This window comes from Vulpes vulpes, chromosome 5, assembly GCF_048418805.1.
Source record: "Vulpes vulpes isolate BD-2025 chromosome 5, VulVul3, whole genome shotgun sequence".
NCBI lineage: Eukaryota > Metazoa > Chordata > Mammalia > Carnivora > Canidae > Vulpes > Vulpes vulpes.
Window position 1 is genome coordinate 41,426,216 of NC_132784.1, and position 22,527 is coordinate 41,448,742.

General features: G+C 43.7%; 1 protein-coding gene across 16 annotated transcripts in view; it reads left to right on the forward strand.

The window, feature by feature from the left end:
* The window catches only part of NEDD4L (NEDD4 like E3 ubiquitin protein ligase), a 342,878-nt gene that overhangs the window by 269,078 nt on the left and 51,273 nt on the right, over positions 1-22,527 (forward strand). For 7 of the 16 annotated variants that reach the window (XM_072757960.1, XM_072757963.1, XM_072757961.1 and 4 more), the window contains 8 exons: positions 530-696; positions 6,991-7,123; positions 8,421-8,597; positions 11,062-11,136; positions 12,778-12,837; positions 17,886-18,017; positions 18,484-18,603; positions 19,685-19,882. In XM_072757960.1, the coding sequence (XP_072614061.1) occupies positions 530-696; positions 6,991-7,123; positions 8,421-8,597; positions 11,062-11,136; positions 12,778-12,837; positions 17,886-18,017; positions 18,484-18,603; positions 19,685-19,882 (1,062 nt within the window). The remainder of the gene's footprint in view (positions 1-529; positions 697-6,990; positions 7,124-8,420; positions 8,598-11,061; positions 11,137-12,777; positions 12,838-17,885; positions 18,018-18,483; positions 18,604-19,684; positions 19,883-22,527) is intronic. The other 9 variants (XM_072757957.1, XM_072757958.1, XM_072757968.1 and 6 more) reach the window with 2 other exon arrangements.

Below are 22,527 nucleotides of genomic sequence, written 5' to 3' on the forward strand. Positions count from 1 at the left end.
CCTGGGGAGCCCACCTCCTGGCCCCTCATGCCGTGCTCTGTCAACAACACACATGCAGCATGGCCTATCGCCCCGGCTCCCTCTTACCTTATGGAGGTGTCGAAAAGACAACAGTTGGAACATGACCCATGTCTCTGGCATGACTCCGTACCGCCCTGGAGGCCTTCAGGTCAAAATAACAAACCTGAATGTGAAAAGAGAGTAACGTGACTTAACACAACAGACCATACATATCCAAAGCTGTGTTGCTCTGTACAGTGAGGTCAAGTTCGAAGGCAGCACAATTACTTGGTCATTGCTCAGAGTTTATTGAGACTCTTCTAGAATTGATCTTTCTTTCTTTCTTTCCTTTTTTTTTTTTTTTTTTTTTGGCCCTTTTTGGGAATTTCTTCACACATGGCATGTGAAGCTACTGAAAGAGCCAGAGTGCAAAGAAATAAGGATAAAAGACCCAGAGCACAGGGTGGTGGTTTTTCCTCCCATGTAAAGGGCCCACCCCAATGATCTTCATTTGCTTTTTATTCCATAGCATGGCTGGGAGGTTGTGGACTCGAATGACTCGGCCTCTCAGCACCAGGAGGAGCTTCCTCCACCCCCACTGCCCCCAGGCTGGGAAGAGAAGGTGGACAACCTTGGTCGTACCTATTATGTCAACCACAACAACCGGACCACCCAGTGGCACCGACCAAGCTTGATGTGAGTACTGTCCCGTGGGCAGGAAGGCATCCCCACACTCCGATGTTGGCACCTGATGGCTCTTTGGGGCAAGAGGAGAAATCAATCCTGTATCAGAAAAAGCGTGTGGTTGTTTGCAGAGGTTGTTGCAGAACCAGGTTCCTCTTCATTTCATTAAAGAGCACAGAAACCCGTCAGAATTCACATGTGATAAAGCAGCAGCTCTTGCCTTTGTATCCTATTCGCCTACTTGAAGTATGAACTGATTCGTTTTATCTTTTTATATAGGCTCATGAATACAGAGGTTATTTCTCCCAGATTAATCATAAGTACAGTGATTATATCAGTTCCCTCCTCTTCATCTTCCTTTCCTGACCCAGAAAGAAAAACAGCAGTCGGATTAGCTATGCAATTTTCTCTCAAGTTTTTAGATTATTTATTCCCTTTAGTTATTTGATTTGGAAGTGCAACTTATTTTTTTCCTTTTTGGGAAATTTATAAATCACCCCCTTGATCTAACTAGACACCCAGGGGGAGGGCTGCAAACTCAGAATTAGTCATTACTGTTTATTCTCATCCCTCACCAGCCTCAGGGATGTAGTGAATTGATTACTGTTTTGTTCACAGAGCAATTTTGTATTTGATGGTAGAAAGTAAACACTAGTTAGACCTCAGCTACATTAAAAAAGGATTTAAAGCAGCTTGTTTTTAAATCATAGTATACAGCAAGGCCTAAAACTAATAGTATGCAATAAAAGGCAAAACAAAATAATTGAAGGAAAAGGAAAAAATTATCTTTGAAAATTTGAGCTCCCTAGCAGCCATGACAAGGAGGGTAATTATCGGTGAGTTATGTAATTTTTAATATGTAATAAAAGCAAGTATATTAGGTGAGATCATTTTCTCTTTCACCCATGCTCTGAAAGAAATTTGCTAATGATGGTTTATATATAAATGGTATTAGCAGTGTGATGGATGGTGTTGTCAGCAAGCCTTTTTATCTTTAGAAGTTACAGAGATATTCCGCGTATAACCATGGGTGGGGAAGGTAGCCAAGAAATTTGAGGCTTCCCAAATCTGCATCAGTGAATCCAGTCCTTCCTAAGCCCCCAAGTGGGTTCCTATGGATATCAGCTGTGCTTGGTCAGCGTTAGCTCATTATTCACAGGACAGTGTAAATATCCAAACATCCAGATGATAATGAGCTGCTCTTTGTTGTAATTTTTTTTCCATAGAAACATAAATGGAAATGGGTTTAGTTAATTCTTCTATTTGTATTCTATTTTTTACTATTTCCGTTTGATCAGTGACCATAGCTATTGTGAAACTAATTTAAGCCATTTGACTACTCTAGCTAGTTGTAGTTTTTTTTTTAAAAAAAAGGAACCCCCCCCCCCCCCAAACTTCACTACATGTAGTGATCAGGTATCTTGAATCAAGATTCTTGGTAGCCATACCCTAAATGAAGCACTCTTACCTTCCTTTGCTAAGCATCACTGGACATACAGCACTCTGTGGGGACCAGAGTGTCCTATGACCTCTGTAGAAAAGGGACTAACGGGATCCCTGGGTGGCGCAGCGGTTTGGCGCCTGCCTTTGGCCCAGGGCGCGATCCTGGAGACCCGGGATCGAATCCCACGTCAGGCTCCTGGTGCATGGAGCCTGCTTCTCCCTCTGCCTGTATCTCTGCCTCTCTCTCTCTCTCTGTGTGACTATCATAAATAAATAAAAATTTAAAAAAAAATTCAAAAAGAAAAGAAAAGGGACTAACAGCAGTTTACAAAGAAATACTGGTGGCTGATACATATATGGAAAAAATACTCGTCTTCATTAATAATCATGCAGTCTGAAATCTCTTCCTTTGGCATAAATGGAAACCCTTGCTTACTCTACCTCTCAGAGTTGTGAAACTCCAATGAGGAAATTCTTGAGAAGAGACTTCATATGTTTTTGTAAACATACCACCTTGGTGGCAATGTCCCAAAGAACTAAACCAAAACAAGAGAGATCATTTGTACAGTGCTAGCTCATCAGTTGTCCAGAGAGACATGGGAAAAATGCAACTCTTAATCCAAGTTCAGGTTCACATGTAGTTTAGGGAGTGGTCAGTGGTGTGACTGTCCCCATCCGTGAGGAGCTATGCCAAAGAGGCTGAACCAGGAAGGACGTCAGCCCAGCTCAGGTGGGGCCCAGGGAGTTGCCTCCTTCCCAATGGGCATGGCTTCTAGAAAACAAGAGAGAAGTTAGATATGAAGAGTTCGTTTCCACCATAACTTCTTCATCCCATCTGAACTGTCCGGAGAATTGGAGGTTCTTTCTCCTTAACTTAGCGTGGTTTGGCCAGAAGCCCTCAAGCCTTCCAGAGTTATTTCAGAGTATCGTTCTAATTTGAAAACAATTGTTTTCATAATTCCATTTTTATAGAATACTGCTGCACGCTTTGGGGGGAAATTGGTATTAAGTGTCTTTATTAAGAGGCTCTTTCTGAGGAAATGAGACAGTGATGACCGCGTGTTAAAGTGAAGGAAAGATTTTTCCTCGTGGCTCCCGTCTTTCCCAGTTTGCTAGGCCTGTGCTCCAAACTTCAACCCCCTGAATAATCTTCAGTGACGGCTCGTTGCCCTCCGGCTGTTCTTGCAAGGTCCTTCTTCACCCTGTCTCTTGCCAGATTCCCACCCACAGTCATAAACCCCCAGTGCATTGAGTGGCCAGACCATATGCAGCTGCTTTCCGATTACTCTCTTCTTGGCCCTGTGGATGCAATAATGCACTCCCCCCACCACCACCCAAAAACCGAAACAGAACTAGAATGTCCCCTTCTGGCTGCCTTTAGAGGTCAGCTGCTCTACCTTCCTCCAGGAGAACTGTACTTGTGTTCAGGTCCCCCCTGGAAGGCGCATGCTTCCACTCTCATAGCATGGAGCACGTAGTACTCGGGTTGCCACTCTGGGCCAGGACAATGTTTTCTTACAGATCTACCGTCTCAGTGCCTGGCACAAAGTAGGAGCTCAGGAAAGTACTTATAACTGAATGAATGACACAAATGAATCCCTTCTGAAAGTGATTATAGGCACACGGTTTAGTGAAGCATCTAGGCCTGGATATGGAACCTCAGGATGGAAGGCTGGCCACAGAGTGCTCCCAGCTCTCTCAAGTCTGAAGGTGGCTTTTAAAACAATCCTAATTTTAGAATTCTCCTTGACCCTATTTTCAATGTCAACTGTAAGCTTTTTGCTTCAAAAAACACAATTTTATGGGTGCCTGGGTGGTGTAGTCAGCTAAGCACCGACCCTTGGTTCCGGCTTCGGTTATGATCTCGGGGTCCTGGGATCAAGCCCTATGTCAGGCTCTGCGCCCAGCACATAATCTGCTTGAGATTCTCTCTCCTTCTGCCCTTCCCACTCGTGTTTTCTCTCTTTTTAAAAATAAAAATCTTTTAAAAACACAGTTTTAAAAACACGTTGAATGAATGGAATTAAGGTTGTGAATGAAGAGGAACTTGGGAGACTCAAAGGCTTAACTCTGTTCCCTCTTTCCAAAATGCTTTGTACGACTTCTCTCTTAGCAACCGTGTAATCGTGTATCAGTAACTCCATTCATTATTACAGTCCCTAATGTGTGTGAATGTGAGTGATCTGATACATGGATGTTAATTGGCACTGAACTTGATAAACTGATGGATTTATCCTGCCTCTGTCCACTTGTATATTTCCCTTGAAAGTCAAATAAAGAAAATATATATGAAATTAATGACTGAAGAAAATTGAAATAACCATTTCCTACAGTATTTTCTTGCCCCTAATAAAATCATTTTCCCTTTTAATCTGTCAGCTCAGAAATATTTTTAAATGATCACCTTCCCATTAGTGACTCTTTAAATTTCCACTTTCATCAACCCTCTCATTCTGTTGCTTAATGACATGCAAAAGGTCTCCTCTTCATGAACATTTTCACTTTATCACTGAAGACCCTAAGAGCCTGTAGTTGGAATGTCAAAATCAGAAGTCTCTTCTCTATGCTATTTAGTGATTTCTGGTTCACACCCAATTACTAATTATATGAGCATGTGGAATAAGGAAGATTTGTGTGATTGATTTTAAATGCTCTTTTTAAAAAGTAAGTCCTTCTCGGAATAATGGAATTTTATGTATTTCTAAGAGATATAAAATGCAGGCATAGTGCTACTAAAACCCCATTTCTTCTCAACATCTCAGAAGTCCCTGTAACAGAGCAAGCATGTAATAGGTCCTGGCACATAGCATGCAAACATTAATCACTTAGTGTTGACTGAATGAATATTAACTGACCTTTCAAGTGAAGATTTACAATTTTGATGAAACTTTTATACACGTATTTTTTAATATACATAAAGTATTTTAAAATAAGGGCCCCTGGCTCAGTTAAGCGGGTGACTCTTGATTTCAGCTCAAGTCATGATCTCAGAGTCATGAGATTGAGCCTACAACAGGACTCTGCACTCAGTAAGGAGTTTCCTTGAGATTCTCTCACCCTCTCCCTCTGCCCCTCCCCCTGCTTGTGGGCCTGTGCATGTGCGCTCACTCGCTCTGTCTCTCAAAAAAAAAATATTTTTTAAAGGGCCTGTCATTAGAAAGCAATAATGCTTCCATCCTTAATGAAAAGGGAAAGGATAATGTCAACTTTCTCTGCCTTCTTAGACACTACTAAAATATTTTATATATATCATGAAGAATTAATTCTCACTTTCTAAGTATTTTTCTGTTCCATAATAACTTACTACTCTTTATAATCATTATGTGTTTAAGAATTGAAAGTCGTATAAAAATCAATCACTGTGACAACACAAAAATCACAAATGTGATACTACATTTTCTAACCCGTCCAACAAAGTGTCATTTTTTTTTCATTTTGTTTTGATTCAGTTTCAGAAACGTATTAGTACCTTTCCCTGTCCTCTGATTTTAGCTATTTTCTCTATAGCCATAGTTTTGTCCATTTTTCTGAAGGTACTTCAGGGTGCTATTCTAGTTTAGTTACACTTCAATATAACTAGAAAATAGGCAAGGTTTTTATTAGATTTCCAAAGTTTATGTACTGGGGACAAGGGTACAGTAAAACTTCACTGATTCAGATTTTATTAAGTAATTGTCATTCTGATGTGGATTAAGTGGAAGCTAACTTTTATACTACCATGTTTACCAGCAGTTCTAATGTAAAGGTGTTTGTTGGAAGTACTTAAACTCTCTGAGAAACAGACATGAAAGAGTCACCTATTTACTTGCATGTGGTGCTATTTATCTCAAACTATTCACTATTACAGGGGCCCAACAGGCTTTTTATTGGGATGTAGTATAAGTTAGCTTCAGAGCCTATTAGAATATTTTAAAAGCTGTGTTGTAGGAAGAATCTATAAGGACGGCCCATGATTAATAACTATTTAAATTAGTCTGAAACAGTGTTTTCAAATATTTTGAAAGGTTAACTTGCAACATCACTTCCGTTAAGTAAATTAGGGTGTCGTCTTGAGAGTCTGAGTTTTCTCTGAAAAAACGTTTTGACGTTCAAATTTCTACTCTAAAAGCCAGCAAGTAGTATTTCTCTCAAAGGATGATTGCCTCTAATGTACTACCAAAGTATTCAAGATCGAATTGATGCTTTCAGGTCCTGAATCAAGAGAGATGACACAGAAAAATAGAACATGAAGTTATAGTGTTCTTCAAATCCCTCTTGATTTGGGACATGATACCACCTGATGTTTGAATTTTAAGAAGTGGTTTAATAGGGAGAAATGCAGTGTCATGATTCAGAGATCCCATCAAAGCGAGATCCAGAGCAGCCAGAAATCACGCATGTTGGATGAGGAGCACTTCTCTCCACATCCCAGCTTTGAGTTTGTACTGTTTCTACGCTTCGGCCAGTGGTTAACGACCAAGGGTTTGCTGCTTGTCATTGCTAGCCCAGAAGGCTCGCGATGGCTGGCCCCAAGTCTGTGGCCTGTCCTTCGAGAAGCCTGCCTCTCACTAGAACAAATGACTGCAGGGCTGTGATTCCTTAAATACTAAAGTACCTTTTGCAATATGTGCTTGATAAATACTCAGAACATGGTGACTGATGCATTTAAACCCTGCATCTGTTTGATTGACCCGAACCCTCCTCCCACTGTGCTTTAGCCAGGCTGTCGTGGGGGAGACTCCTCCCGCTGCCTGTCCGGGTTGGACGTGACAACACTGACGTTTTAGTGGCCGTGAGGCCCCTGGAGCGCATCGGATTGTTGTCAGGGCGTCGGTGACCAACGCCGGCCCTCCTGTCTCCCTTCTCCTTGCCCCCTGCTCCCAGGGATGTGTCCTCCGAGTCTGACAGCAACATCAGGCAGATCAACCAGGAGGCCGCGCACCGGCGCTTCCGCTCCCGCAGGCACATCAGCGAGGACCTGGAGCCTGAGCCCGGCGAGGGCGGAGACGGCCCAGAGGTAAGCGGGCCCCACGCACCCCTCGGCAGCCCCCCTCTGACTCCAAGGCCTGGTCCTACAGCTGATTGGTGACCATCGGGGTATTAATTGATTCAGGATGTGCTTATGAAAGTCATGTTTGATGAATACCTGTATCTGCTCATTACCAAAGGGAAATGGCCTTATTTGTAGTGCTGAAAATCTTCAGATGTTTTCACTTTCTAATTTACTTTTCCCCCCAGAGCCTACCTGTACTGTAGGTAGGCAACGTGGTTGTCGTATGTCAGCAATTGAATGAGCCCTGTAACTTGTGTGGGTACCACGTACTTTTACTGAGTGGTTTTGATATCAAAAAAAAAAGAGATTTGTTAGCAAGAAAATTGAAATTTGCGTGAATTTAGAGAGGTTTAGTATTTTTCCCCTTAAATGTTTACGGTAAATTACTGCAGGGATATTATGAATTGAACGATAAATTAGCAATTACCATAACTTGCATGCAGCCTTAACTCTGTCTGCTTACTAGAAATCCATCCTTTTTAGGCCACGTGTTCTGAAGAAGATCATTCATAAGATGTTCCAGTGTTCAAAATTGGAAAAGCAAAATTAATGATAATAAATTCACTGAAAGTTACTTAATAGCACTGTTTAATTGCAGTTTATAGCATCTCCGCTGTTTTCATGGACTCCTCAGCAGTTAGAGTAAAAGAAACTCATGAAAATCGGGAGTGAATCCCTGAGAACATTTTAACCCATATGTGGGGTAGCTAGCGCTAGAAGTGGGTCACTGCTCAGAGAGGTGGTATGATAGAGTGGTTAAGAGGACGCCTGGGGGGCTCAGTCAGTGAAGCATCTGCCTTCGGCTCATGGTCCTGGGATCCAGCCCTACATCACGCTCCCTGCCTGCTTCTCCCTCTCCCTCTGTATCTCCCCCCGCTCGTGCACGTGTGCGTGTGCGCGCTCTCGTGCTCGCTCGCTTGCTCTCTCTCTCAAATAAAGAAAAAATAGAAATAAATAAATAAAATGGTTAAGAGTATACAGCCCTTAGAACCAGGTTTCCTTGGATCTGTTCCTGGCCCTGCCACTTCCTAGCTGTCTTTTCTCTGGCAGGTTACTCTCTGTGCCTCAGTTTCCTCATCTGTGAATTAGGATACAGTTCTGTGAATTAGGGTACACATCTTCCTCGTGGTTTTGGAGAAGATTATGTGCCTAAGTGCTCAGTAAATGTTAATTCTAGTCATAATGGTTATTGTTGTTGGCAAGGTGACGAGAGGATCGCTCGTTCCTGCCATTTACCCCAAAGTCTCATTCCTTGTGATAGCCTTGGGAGACCATCTCCGAAGAAGTGAACATCACGGGAGACCCCCTCAGTCTGGCGCTGCCCCCACCACCATCCTCTCCAGTATCTCGGACCAGCCCTCAGGAGCTGTCTGAGGAACTGAGCAGAAGGCTTCAGATCACTCCAGACTCAAATGGGGAGCAATTTGGTTCTTTGATGGTAAGTAATAGTCGGTTGAATGAGAAGTTCAGCAAATACTTAATCACTTCTTATTGCTTTAAGAGAATCTTATATGCAAATAAAGACCAAGGTTCTCCAGCTCCCAGAGAACTCTGACAGGTTCCCTAAGTTCCTCCTTTTCTAGGAGGACAATACCAAAATTAGTCCAAGCAGGTGAGGATCTTTCTTGATTTGTAAAGAACTCAAGCAAATAAGAGTCCACGACTTCTATTATTATCAGCTTTAACCCTGAATTTCTTTTCCTAGTCAAACACTCATAAATCGTACCTTCATCGCAAAGGTGATATTTCACGCTGAGACCTAAGAGACATTGGACCTCTTAATTAGTCCTCTTAATTAGTCCTCTCTGCACACTTTACCATCCTCATTTCACAGCTTGAAGGCGTGATGTGGAAGGGACCCATCCAAGACAAAGTTAGAATGGGAGATGGAATACCTCCCCTAAGTCCCAGAGTACAAGTCCTCAAGAAAGATTAGGAAGTTGTGACACAGACCTCAGGGTAGCAATTGAACTTGGGTTCTCAACCATCAGGGAACCTCTTTCTAGAAACTTTGGGCGGGGCCACCCCCCATTGAGAAGCAGCAAAACCAGTATGAAGACCTCCGTGTTTGACAACACAAAATGTGCAGAAAAATCCATAGAAAAACACCTGCTTGTATGTAAAGTTGAGAACAAACAACTGAATGTTTCTCGAAAAGTTGAACTTTAAAAATGTGTTATAGTAAATAACAGTCACTCCACTGAAAACGGCATCCTAGCAAAATAGTCATTATTAGAACCAAATCAAATATAAGTGGATGGGAGGACCACATCAAATGTAAAAGCAAGTAAATGTTCACAAAATTGTTAGTGTTTTTATTTAAAGACTCCATTGGCCCATATTGTGTGAGCTGCAGTGAGTACTCAATTAATTTGAGTTTATATTATAATTCTGTAAGTGTTTTTCAGAAAGAGAAATATCACAGAGATGAAAATTTAATTCTAAAAGGGCAGGGGAAAAATTACATGTGGGATATTTGAATTGATGAAACTGTTGCTATGGAAACAACAGAAGCAATGAAACCATATATTTAAAACCTATAAAAGGTAGTAAGTAGTGCAGGAGCCATAGCAATTTTCCACCTCTAATCTACCAAGTGAAAAAAATCATAATTTTCTTTAGCATTAAGTTAGCATCTCCAGTTATTTGTGTGAAGACTTGCCTGCATTTAATTATTCCAGGTGTATGAAATACCCTTAAGATCCAAGTTGGAGGGTCAGTATTATTTTAAGATTGTGTTGAGTTTGACTCAGCTGTTAGGAAAGAATGTCTTGGAAAAAATGATATGGGACTCTTCTGCAGTTTTGCTTGTCAGGGTCACTCTGTATTCAAGGGACAGTAGCTTGAACTTTTACTTAAACAAGGAACCCTTCATCCTAACCAGTGTGGAAGGACACAGTTAGGCCCCCATCACTGTTAGAGAGTCTTTCTTTGACCTTACCCCATCTTACTGGTCATCCCAAAATACTAAAAATGAGTAAGTGCTATGTACATACCTCTCCCGTGAATGAACCTGTTGCTGATTAGACAGTTGGCCTTTGTGTGTGTGACCTCCTGCTGTTCTCTGATCGGATCCGTGAGGTGGTTTTTCTAACAATAGATATTAATACAAACAAGTCAGAGGAACATACACATCACACACTCGATGTTTTAGATTAGTGTCACTGTTTTAATCTTTTATTCCTGTTCGGCACAACATCAGCTCCATTGAGAAGCTAAAACATAAATACCTGACCCTTCAGAAGTAGCACAAGTCTTTATGTGAGTTCTCTGGACTTGGACTCCAGCTGACCTTTTGTCAATAGTAATACTCAATAAATGTCTAATAACCATATTAGTATTTTTTCCTCTATTTCCCCCGCCGGTGCATCCCACAGCAAAATACAAGACTGCTAGCTTCCTAGTTCCTTTTTTTTTCTTTTTTAAAGATTCTATTTATTTCTTCATGAGAAATCCAGAGAGGTAGAGACATAGGCAGAGGGAGAAGCAGGCTTCCCATGGGGAGTGCAACCCAGAACTGGATCCCAGGACCCAGGGATCACGCCCTGAGCCAAAGGCAGATGCTCAACCACTGAGCCACCCAGGAACCCCTGATTCCATTTTTAAAGCAATACTTAAGTGTTCCATGGGCCTCTTCAGCCCCCTTTGTTTTTTTGGCCTTGTTTTGCTCTTACTTCTTACTAAGGACCCATCAGAATCTCAATCTGCCTGAAACTCTTGAAAAATACAAGATGACTCGACTACTTGAAGGATAACTCTCCTGGTTCAAAAAAGCTGGTGTCTCGTGTACTTACCTTTTGATACCAAAGTGCACCCAGTAGGCTTGAGTGACGTATTAAGCCAGTGAACCTTGCTTCTATGCCTAGGTTTTCACAATGTTCCATGTCCTTTCCTCCCTTCAGCAAAGAGAGCCCTCCTCAAGGCTGCGGTCCTGCAGTGTCACCGACGGGGTCGCCGAGCAGGCTCATCTACCACCGGTAACCCACGCCCCCTGCCAGCCTTCGGTTGGCTCTTGCGGCTTCTATTTGAAATCATCTGGGCTGCCAAAGAAGAGTTTTTCCTGTGCAAATCCATTCTCTGTCTAAATGGGACCTTAGGATTTCCTAGCAAATCGCCCACGGAGAGTGGATTTCCAATACAAAGAGTTACTGCCACAGTGTCTCTGACATGCTGAAAACTTCATTGCTTTGCTTTTCCACTCAAATTAATACCAAATTCTGATGTGCTCACCTGACTTAAGCTACTTAACTAAAAGCATGCTTTTAAGAATTCTTTTACTTTTTTAAAACTTCATTTAGCCACTAATGCTGTGCTCCAGTGAGCTGCATCTTAAGAACATGTCGACCCCCTCTAAACAGGAATAACTCTTCTGGGTTTGCAGGGAGTGGGTTTCTCCCCATCACTAATGACCTCAACTCTTAACCCACAAGTGCCTGTACCTTCTCTGTAAAGGCAGCTCTGCTGACGAAAGAATTGACTATAATTTGTTCCCACCCTCCCATAACGTTCATAACCAGCAGCAAATATGGAAGAGTAAGGAGTGTTTGACAATCTAGGGCAGAAATAAGACTGAATATTCGCATTGGAAGGCAGACCAGGACTGCCTTGGGAGAGGTTTGGTGTGCGCAGTAAACATTTTTTGTGAATTTACTTCCTTTGGAGGAGAAAATATTTTGTGGTTTTTAGCATGTTCAATTTGTTGTTGACCTTGGCCAATTTTTTTTATTAGTACAAATCCTTGATCATTTTGAGGGTACTAATACTTCATCATGTATGAAATTAAAGGGAAAAAAAGATTATACTTAGAGTTTTGCAATCATGGTATCTTCCTTATGGTGTACATTTTTACTTCAAAGCATATTGTTGCCTGCATTTTAGTCTTTTATGGTAACAGAATGAATTCATGAGTATGCTGGTAAACTGAGAAATCAACATGGTAGATTGAGTTGTGGCACACACAGAATGGGCTGGTTGTTCAGGAGCTTTTGACAAGAGCATCCTTTCTGGGATAGCTTTAGTACAGGCCTCCCCAAAAACCAGAGTGATCAGCTGTGATAGCCTGGGGAGGGGATCCTCCCCAACCTGATGATTCTGTGATTTGTTTTCTTGACGAATTAATGGCACTGTCCCTCCTTTTCAAAATCGGTGTCAATTTTATCTGCCAAAGAGCTCACTTTCCTGAAAATTGTTGATTTTCCTCCCTCTTTCCTTGTACCCTATAAAGCTGCAAACTCACTGATCACCAGTGGCCTCTTAACTCAAATTATGAGTTTGGCAGATTTAAGAATCTGCTTAATTATTTAACAGTAGGAGCAAAACCATAGCGGTTTCCAATTTTTTTCAAATAAGACTTCTCACATGACTGAGATTGCAGTTCATGAGTTTTCTCGAATCACGGCTACAACCTGAGCCCTCTCTGGGTGGGAGGGCAATTGTGTCCCTCTTTTTCTTCTGGTCATCAGTGAGTGGTTGCTCAGCTTTATCTGGACAGGGTGGATTTCAGGGATTCTGATTCATGGCCCCTGCCTTACTGGCTGTTGCAGCAGCTATTCCTGATTCAATAAGCAATGGGTGATGTCCCTAAGTGCATTTCACTGATGTCCATTGTCATTCAACAGCCGAGTGTCCCAACTAGGAGAGCGCGGTCATCCACCGTCACAGGTGGTGAGGAGCCAACGGTAATGATACCCCTAATCAGACATTAATAACAAAACTGTGGGTTGGTTTTAACATTTTGCAAAATAGTGAATATACCCTTTTTTTTGGTTAAGATCAGCCTCCTTATGCTGTAGAGCTGTACACGTTGCTTAGTGTAAAGCTCTCACTTTCACATCATTCAAAGGGAGTGGGTACAATAACAGTTTTTCGTCCTATATAGTTTTATTAAAAATACTGTCAAACTTCAATAAAGAGCATTTAATTTGACCATTTAAAATCTACTTCGGGGACACCTGGGTGGCTCAGTCAGTTAAGCATCCAACTCTTCATCTCAGCTCACATCTTGATCTCAGGGTTAGGAGCTTAAGCCCTGCGTTGGGCTCCACACTGGGCATGGAGCCTACTTTAAAAATATATTTCTGCCACACTTGGTTCAGCAGCACATATACTAGAATATATTTCTACCTTTAATGTTTATACTGCTGTTAAGCTTTTATTATTTGTTAAAATGCTTGGATAAAATAATTTGTTTGGAGGAAAAGAGGGAAGCCACACAGAAACTACACGCAGTTGGGCACATGGATTCCCAGTGGTGCACATGGCCCAAATCTCTTGTCTGTTTCCTGTACCAGATTTTACATGCTGGGTTAGATTTTCTGTATCATGAGCGTGAACCAGTGACCCTGCTCTGCCACAAGGGTCTCTATCCACAGGAATGAACTAGTGTTCATATAATTTGGAGAGAGAAAGGAGGGAATATAATTAAGTTTAAACGGTCTAGGGAAAAAAAATAAGTTTTTCTGAGCCAAGTATCTGTTATTCTTACTCATTGTTTTAAATAATTTTTAGTATTCATGGTTTTGGGTAACTTGAATAGGACTATGTACTCTAATTGCCTGGTTTTTGCTTGACCCCTAAAGACATGTTAGCTTTTGAGTTTACGCATCGAGCTGCTGTCGCTCTTTGAAGAATTTTCCTTATTGTGTCACCATTGTTAGGTTTGTTATAACTGCTTATTACTTGAGAATACCTTTAAATACACATGCGATTGCTGATTTTTATGCAGGATGTGGACTTAAAGGATTAAAGGAATAATTTAGTCATATTGTTAGAATTTAATGCTCAGCATTGTGCACAGGAAAATCAAATTGGCAGTGTGCCAAAATGAGCCCATTGTAAGGTATTGAACGATAGTGATTTATGTGAAAATCCTGTGTTGGGGTGGCCAGGCCTCAGCCTCCAGTAGAATTAAAGAAATTCTAAATGAATTGGCATATTTCCTACTGTGTGCTAGTAAATTCTACCAGAAGTAGAGCTGCAAGGTAGACAAGATCATTTCATTAAGTAATTTTAATAGAATTCAGGGCTAATGAGCATTCTCTACCATCCATTTTTGCATTTCATTGGAACCTGGGAATCTTCTCTGCATTGGAGCGTTGTGATAGCTGAGGGATATTAAGTGACAGGGTAAACTGAATTATGAGAACACTGGGCTCCATGGTGAGAGGTATTTGGCAGGACAGAGTGACCCATCCAAATGAGGTCCTGTGGCCCTACCACTGCTGTGTTCTGCCTGCCTGTGCCCTCCCCCTGCCCAACGATGAATTAAAAACATGAGTTTGGTTTTGTTGGTTCTTAAAGACTAGATAGTAGTCGTTCGTAAATGCTTTTACCTAATCTCATGCTTCCCACGTACCTGGGGATCTTTCCGCTGCAGTAAGCCAATTTATCCAATGGCTACATCAGAAACCAGACAATTTTGAAAGTATGTTTTCCAGTTCCATCTCTTATCATATTTTCCCCCTCTTTTATACCCTCTCCTGCCCCTGCCCCACCCCTGCATGTCAGCCCCATACTGATGTGTACCGTCTCTTGTCCTGGGGCTACCCTGGAACGTAGCCTCTCACTCTAACACCTGTGCTTCCACAAACATGCATGGTGTGGACACACCAAAACTGGGATCTCATATACACATCACCTAGCAACCTAGTGTTTTTCACTTGTGGTCCTTCCTCTGGGACCTGTTAATAATTACGTAATACTCGGTGATGGGAATGCACCTCAATTTCTATAATTATCCCCCATCAATGAACATTCAGCTCCACCCCCAACCCCTGGGCACTACACACCATTGTTGCGTTAACCATCCTGGCGTACATCTCTTTCCATGGTAGTGCTTTTATTCTTGTGACATTAATGAACAAACCCTGATTCTCACCTGTGGAACCATGACCCTTTGGTTTAGGAATACACACTGGTTGTATACACACAAATAATACTTTGTATTTGAAAAGTGGTGTCACTTTCCAGCTGGCTAAGCAGAAGCTGTCTCTGAGATAAAAGGAGAGAGATACAATCCTTCTGGACTTTGCTGTTATATACCTAAAAATACAGAGTTAACAGTATAGTAGGGTTTGAACGAATCTTGGAGAATCTGTAATGGTACCAAACTGATTGTCATCTTTAAAAGCATATTGAAACTTTTACAGTTTGCACATAATTGATTTATTCATCTTAATGAAATAAATAGAACCACTAGGAAGCTGTAGTTAACTGGCTATTTGGCAGTGCAGAGCACAATAGTATATTTAAGTGAAAAGCTGGGAAATTGTTAAATTGAGCTGCCTAGCAGTTTGTCTCTTGATTAATTAACTTACCTCTTGAGGTCGTATGGAATGTACACGTGAATACACACACACATAGCAGGAGAAATCTGATTTCGGCTCTAGGGCTGGATCTCTTGCACAATCTCCTGGGAGAAGCTGAGTCCTGCCTCTTCCCCTGCTGTGTGTGGAGAACAGTGTTAGAGTCACAAATGCAGTTGTTGGCACAAATTGTTCTCCATGGTCACTTAGAAATCTATAAAGAAATATTTTAATAACACCATATCCCGTAAATGGAACTAGATTGTAGGTTGCCAATTCAATTCTCAATAGAAGGCAAAATGAGCGTATTAATCAAAATCCATATTCTGCTCTCTACTCTTGATTCCCAGAAACTGATTAGTCCTATTAACTGGAGCTGTGAGAGGAACCTGGTACTGGAGGGTCTCCAGCTTTTGAATCTGATTCTGAGATGAACCATGCACATCAGGTTCTTTTAGTTTACGATGTCTCCCCATCAACGTCCTTCCCAGGGATTTTGTCACTTTAACTTTATCCTGATGGTTTCCAGAACAGAGCTTTCCGAGCACATATCTGATTTCCACTCCCAAAACCTAACTCAACTGGGAGGAGGAAAACCAACAGATTCCATGTAGCAAGCATTCCACTGAGCCCAAGCAGTTTTAGTTATCAGATAAGCAATAGTAGGTCAAGGATTGATAGCGCACGCTTTGCCAAAAATGCAAACTGACTGCTTAGGTTACAGTGTGGTTTCTGACTTAGTTCAGCAGAGTCCAGTTTTTGTAGTGCCTGGATGAAAAGTAGCCTAGAAAGAGCTCTTTGGGATTAGTGCTTCAGCCAGGGAAGGAGGCGGGTAAGAGCTTGAGGCTATGGACGAGTTCATCTGTCTTCACTCACGGAAGGATCAGGCCTGCATGTCCAGGTCTGTTGCGCTCCTGTAGTGGCCTCACCCCTAGATCCAGAACCCATAGGGTCTCTCAGTCTTGGAATTCCCATTTCACGGCCTTCGGGACTTAATCTGGAAAACCATCAAGAAAATAGTTACTGTCGTTTTAGCAGAAAGTCCTCTTACAAATCGTCTTGCAGGGCATGGTAAATGTGTTAGAAATAACCGTTGAGGCAGCTGCTCCGTGCCTCAGTTTCTCTCTGGAACGTGCTATCTAGCTTATGGGGTAGAGTATTGAGCCTCATTAACTGAAGTCCCCAAATTACATGGCAGGATGGTTAAGCGTGCTTTTTCTAGTTCTCGATCCTGCAGGAAACCAGGGGGCGCTCTGTGGCCTCCTTGCCCCAGCACAGTCTTGGTGGTGACTGTCAAAGACAGGGCGCACACAGAGGAGTTGGGCTCAGAGATTGACATCGTCACCCTGACATCCACCTGGTCAACCACCTGGAGGCTCACAAGATCCTAATTAGGGAAGCCTGTTGCCCCAAAAGAAGTGGCTTCCTTTTGTAACCTCGTGTAAGAGATTATTCCTGAGGTGTGGCCTCTCATTGCTTTTACATTCTCCCAGGAGCCTTGGTGGCCATGGTTGGCTTGTAATTCTGAGTCCCCGCCCCGAGGGTAGGGGTAGCGCCCTTTTCTCAGTTACAGATCTTATATGCAGTGTCCACATGCCCAGCACTTCTCGGGACAGCACGGACCTCAGACGTCCATCTCCTTGTCTCCCTGAGTCACTGAAACATGCTTGCTGGTCCAGTGTTTCTCCACCCAGACCGCATTTCTCAGACGGCCCCCTACAAGCAAAAGTGTCCCAGGAATCCTTCTGCAATCTAATTTGGACTTTGCAGATCCAGTTGCCCTATACTGAGCATGTCTCAAACCCACGAACTGCGTGTTTTTGTGGAATTCTGACCTCACGTTGCCCAGTGACTTCCCGACTGGGGCCACTGAGCTGTCCTGGTTGGGACTCATGACCGTGTGCCCTGGCGCAAATACAGCCGTCCTAGAGAGGAGACTGCATTTTTTTTCTCCCTGAAAGCTGTAGTGGAAGGGCTCCAAGCTGAGGAAGACTTCGGGAGTTAGGAGAGCATCTCTGTGGCAACTCTATTGAGGAAAAAACTATTCAGAGCATCCCTCTCTTAGTGACATTGGACAGTTTAAAATACCTTGAAACTCTGCGGTTTGACAGCAAAATCTAGTAACTGAAACAGATTGTACATTTCTCTTAGGATCATGTTAGCCACGACCCTTTATGTTTAAGACTTCAGGGTTTTACCACTGGCTTAGAAGATCTTGGACCTCGTGGCTGTGTGGGGGGTCATCTCACAGTAGATTGGAAGCCATTGGAAATCAATTGCCTTTTTTCCAGACACTAATGTTTTTGGTACAAGTAAAATTAAATTACCTGGTCTAGTAACTCTCTGCGTGTACATTACTTTTATTAAACTGATCAAAAAGCAAATGCAGGATATTAAATAATAATGATTTCTTACACAAACAGCCATCAGTGGCCTATGCACACACCACGCCGGGCCTACCTTCAGGCTGGGAAGAAAGAAAAGATGCTAAGGGACGCACATACTATGTCAATCATAACAATCGAACCACAACTTGGACTCGACCTATCATGCAGGTACGCAGATCGTCCTACAACCTAAAATCACAGGCTGTAGAAGCCGAAACCTATGTGAGCTTGGTGCTCCCGAGGTGAATGTATTGTTCTGAAAAAACCCGTGTTTAAGATCATGTTTCTCACAGAGAAGATGGGAACTCTAAGCCTAGTATTTGCCAGAGGAAGAATTCGGTCCCTCAACCCAGTCCACCCCTAGACACGGTTTAGGGAGCCCATCCCAGGGTGGAGCTTCTCTCCCTTGATTTCTGAGGCTGGCGTTTACGCTGGGCTAGTGATTCATTTCTATTTCCTTTGACTGTACTTCTCGATCGTTGCCCCCATTATTATGTTTAATCATTTTCCTCCACGCTTGCAATAGGCCAGCCCTCTTATTATTGCTGGCTTACGTTGTTTGGGTCCACGCTCCTCATCACTCGCACAGGAGTCCTCCTCCTGCCAAGCTAACTTGTTTTTGCCTCCGAAATAGCTCGCCGAAGACGGTGCGTCCGGATCCGCCACAAACAGTAACAACCACCTAATCGAGCCTCAGATCCGCCGGCCCCGTAGCCTCAGCTCGCCGACCGTAACCTTATCTGCCCCACTGGAGGTGAGAAGGCCTCATCGGCTCACCGGCTCACCCCCTCCCGGGACTTCTCATCTCCTTGCTCATCTTACTTGGGTTTGAGTGGTTGCAGCCCCCTGTCCCCCCCCCTCTCTCTTGCTCTCTGATGGGTCGTGGTGTTGTCGTGCAGCCTTCCTTCATGCTTCTCTGTGCCGCCCGGCTCGCACCCGTGGACTGCCCCCCTCTGATCCCCATTCTCATTCGGCTGCCCCCGCGGCTCCTTGTGCCCGAAGGGGGCGCCCCTCTGCCGGACACTCTCCATCTCTCCTTGTGTTTCGCTCTTGACTTGCATACGAACTCTTGCCAATACCAATGCTTACGTTGCGTTTCCAAACATAGCTGTCGCTTTGATCATTTTTCTTTTCCTTTCGACGGTAGGGCCTGTCACCTTGCGGGCATATGTGTTTCTGATGCACATGCACATCTCGAAGCCATTGCGGGGCATCTGCGGGTGCCTTCTGTTTGTGTGGTGTTGTTGCCATCCCTTCGCATCACAAACGTCAGAGTTAGAGAAGCCAGAGAGCAAGTGTGTGAAGTTCTGAGCTTGACGGTGTCTCAGACCTAGCTGCGGGCCCGTTCCCTGGGTCTGCGATGCTGCTGGCTGGGAGCCGATGGGGTCTGTTCCAAAGTGGGATGGGAGTGCCGGGGGGTAGCAACCTGCTAGTCCGGACGGCTGTCTCTGTTGGTACGGGTTTTGCTTTCTGTGCTCTAAAAATTGCCAACCCCTTCTTCATTAGACTGTGAGCTCATTAAGAGCAGGGGCATGTGTTTCTCCACCCTCTGTAAAATTTCCGTCCGTAACATTCAATACAGAACAATACTTGGGGTGCGCACTGAATAGCTGTCCACGGACCTTGGGTATAAGTAGTTAATATTGTCATGTGTTTAACCAACCAGAAAACTTTAAAGTTAGATGGGTTGAAAAGTAGATGAATGACAGAAACGGGTTTTAGAGCTTTTCCCTTGTACCTCTTCAGAGAGCAGCGTTCCCTGTGTACCCAGGTACATTTTGACCCCCCCGGAATAGCAGCTGGTAAGAGTTCTAATGCTCGTTATTATTCCTTAGGGTGCCAAGGATTCGCCCATACGTCGGGCTGTGAAAGATACCCTTTCCAATCCACAGTCCCCACAGCCATCACCTTACAACTCCCCCAAACCACAACACAAAGTCACACAGAGCTTCCTGCCACCCGGCTGGGAAATGAGGATAGCACCCAACGGCCGGCCCTTCTTCATTGACCATAACACAAAGACTACAACGTGGGTAAGGCTGTGCTTTTATTTGGTTCCATTTTCATCATGAGGTCTGGCATTGCTTCCTGGATTTCCTAGTTCTCGGAGAGGAATTTCACTGAGCTGAAGCATGGCCCCAGGGGACCTCCTCGGCCTACATCTGGACTCTGCACATCTGGGCCGGTGGGGGGCGGGTGGCTTCTGGGCGCAGGCTCGTGGCTACCTCTGGGCTTGGTGCCAGGGTGGTTTCCTTTTCTTCATAGGACCCCTGGAAAGTTCTAGTCCTGACAATTTACCGTATTGGGAAGAAAGGTGTAGTGGCTCCCCAGGGCCAGGAATTTGATGTCCCTGCTTCATTTTCCATGATGCTATAACTTTGTTAGGGGGTCCTAATATTTTTTTAATCATTTCTCCTCATCAGTTTCTTTTTGCATTTCTATTGACATTATCACCTTTGTTTGATTTGTCCTTGTCATCTTCACTGTTCACATCAGATTCGTGTTTTATACTCCTGTGCTCTCATTCCTTTAATTATGGGTGGAGAGATGTACTGAGGACTTTGGTTGTAAATTTAATAGCTTTTTTGTGTGTGAACATTTTGTCAAAACCGATTTTTCTGGTCATGTTGCTCTTCCATGTGGCGCTGAGTCCTATAGGAGAAGGGATCTGTGTTGTATTAGTGAGCACGATGAGAGTAGTCAGAGGTGCATACGCATCTCTCTCCATGTCTGGGTCAGTTCTTCATTCCTCCAGCTGAATTAGTGGTGTCTGTCTTAGCAGAGCGTGCAGTTCTCTTTTAGAAGCCAGTGGTATGTTTCTGCTGTGTGATCTCTAGACTTACGACCAAACCAAACTCGGTATTCTTGTTTCTATTTCTGATGCTACGGGAGGTTTGCTCTTCCTGTCGCTTAGTATCCCTGTCTGATTCTCTGAGTACAGAGCTTAACTCTACCCTTCTGTCATCTGTGCTGCTTGCTCAGAACTGACGGTGTGTGAAAGCTGGTTGAGTCCAGGCAATTGTCCCTGGCCCAGCCATTTGGTCTTGGGCTAGCCGTGAACACATGCTTTGAACTCCGTTTCTAGTGAAGATACCAAGTGTGCACAGTTGACAGAACGGTAGTATTGTGTAAGAAAGAGGCCTGGACCAACGTGGCCTGGACTTGTGTGTTCCTTTAGTCCCTAATGGGCTCACCCTCTGAAATCCAGTGGATGGTGCTACAACATGTCTCCACGATGACATTCTCTGCATTTGGGACAAGGCCATGCCTTTTATCGCAGGGCATCTAGCATCCTTGGCTCCTGCCACTGAAGGCTGACGGCCACCATTCCTCCCCAGCCCCTCACCACCATAGGGATAACCAAAAATGCCCCCCATGGCCTAAACACTCATTATTGAGAACCACTCTAAGAGTTCTTCCTCTTCTGAAGTAAGGGGGAATTTATCATTGAGATCTGGCAACACTCATTTAGTAAACTCATAACTACTCCTAAGGCATATACTAGTGCATCGCTTTGTTGGATGCGCCTTTTCACCTGAAGATCATATTTACAGGATGGTGGGCAGGGTTAGGCAGAAAGTTAGACAGCCCTTTGGAAAATAGAGTAATAAAGATTGGATTTTAGCTCCTTCCCTGTCTCTTCCCCACCACCACCAACACCCCCCCCCCCCCCCAGGACTCAGAGCGTGCGGCGGTCCTGCTGGTGTTGTACTGTTGGCTCTCTAGCCCTCAGCCCAAAATGGGAGCTCCAGAAATAGGGTGAATGTCGGAGGAGATGGATTAGCGTATGGAGCCACTGTGGCTTGCCAGCATAAGCTGCGATTGGAATCATTTGAACTAGCTTAGCAGTCAGGGCTCCTAACCTTTTCACCATCCTTCACGCCACAAGTGCAGTGTAATTACAGCTGGGCAGGTTTTATTTTAAACAGCACCAGCTTTATTTATTGCCTGCATCGTTGCTGAATGAAACCCAGTTTGAATTTCCAGTTGCCCCTTTCCACCGGGATCCTTGCTGTTGACTCATGGACTCATTTAACATTTGAGTGTGTCAAACCAATATTTTGTTGCTACTGCTGCTGCTGTGGAAAATCCTTAGGGTAACAACTGGAAATTCCACCAGTGACTACCCTTCCTCACTCATCTCAGATGTGCTGGCACAGCTGCGTCACCCCTTCTAGACAAAGGCCTGTACGGAGGAAGGTAGACTCCAAACCTGCCTGTTTATTTTGATATAAGATGGAGTGAAGCGTAAAGGCAATTTTCAGCTTGGAATCTGTTTGGAGTTGGTTTGGGGTTTGCTCTGTGTTATGTGTGTTTAAGAGAACAGCATAGCTAGCTATTCTTAGAATGTGAGCTTTATCATGGAAACAGGAAGAGAAAACTGGTAGGACAGGTTGAGAGTCCTGAAAATACTAGCCTTGCTTCCATCAGCCTGTGTGCCTTTGCTTCCTACGTTAGCCAGCAGCATGAAAAGATACAGGTCGGCATTTCCCTTGGATCCATTGAGAGGGGGAAATTCGCTTTGAAGTCTATTTATAAAACCCAGCCTTTCACACACACCAGTAACGCAGGCAGCGTGCCAGCAGTCTTTCTGGGACAAAATCAGGCCACATCCAGCGAGCATCCCTCTGTTCCCACCTGGGTCAGCATTGCTAAGCGGGGAGTGCTGGAGGCCTCC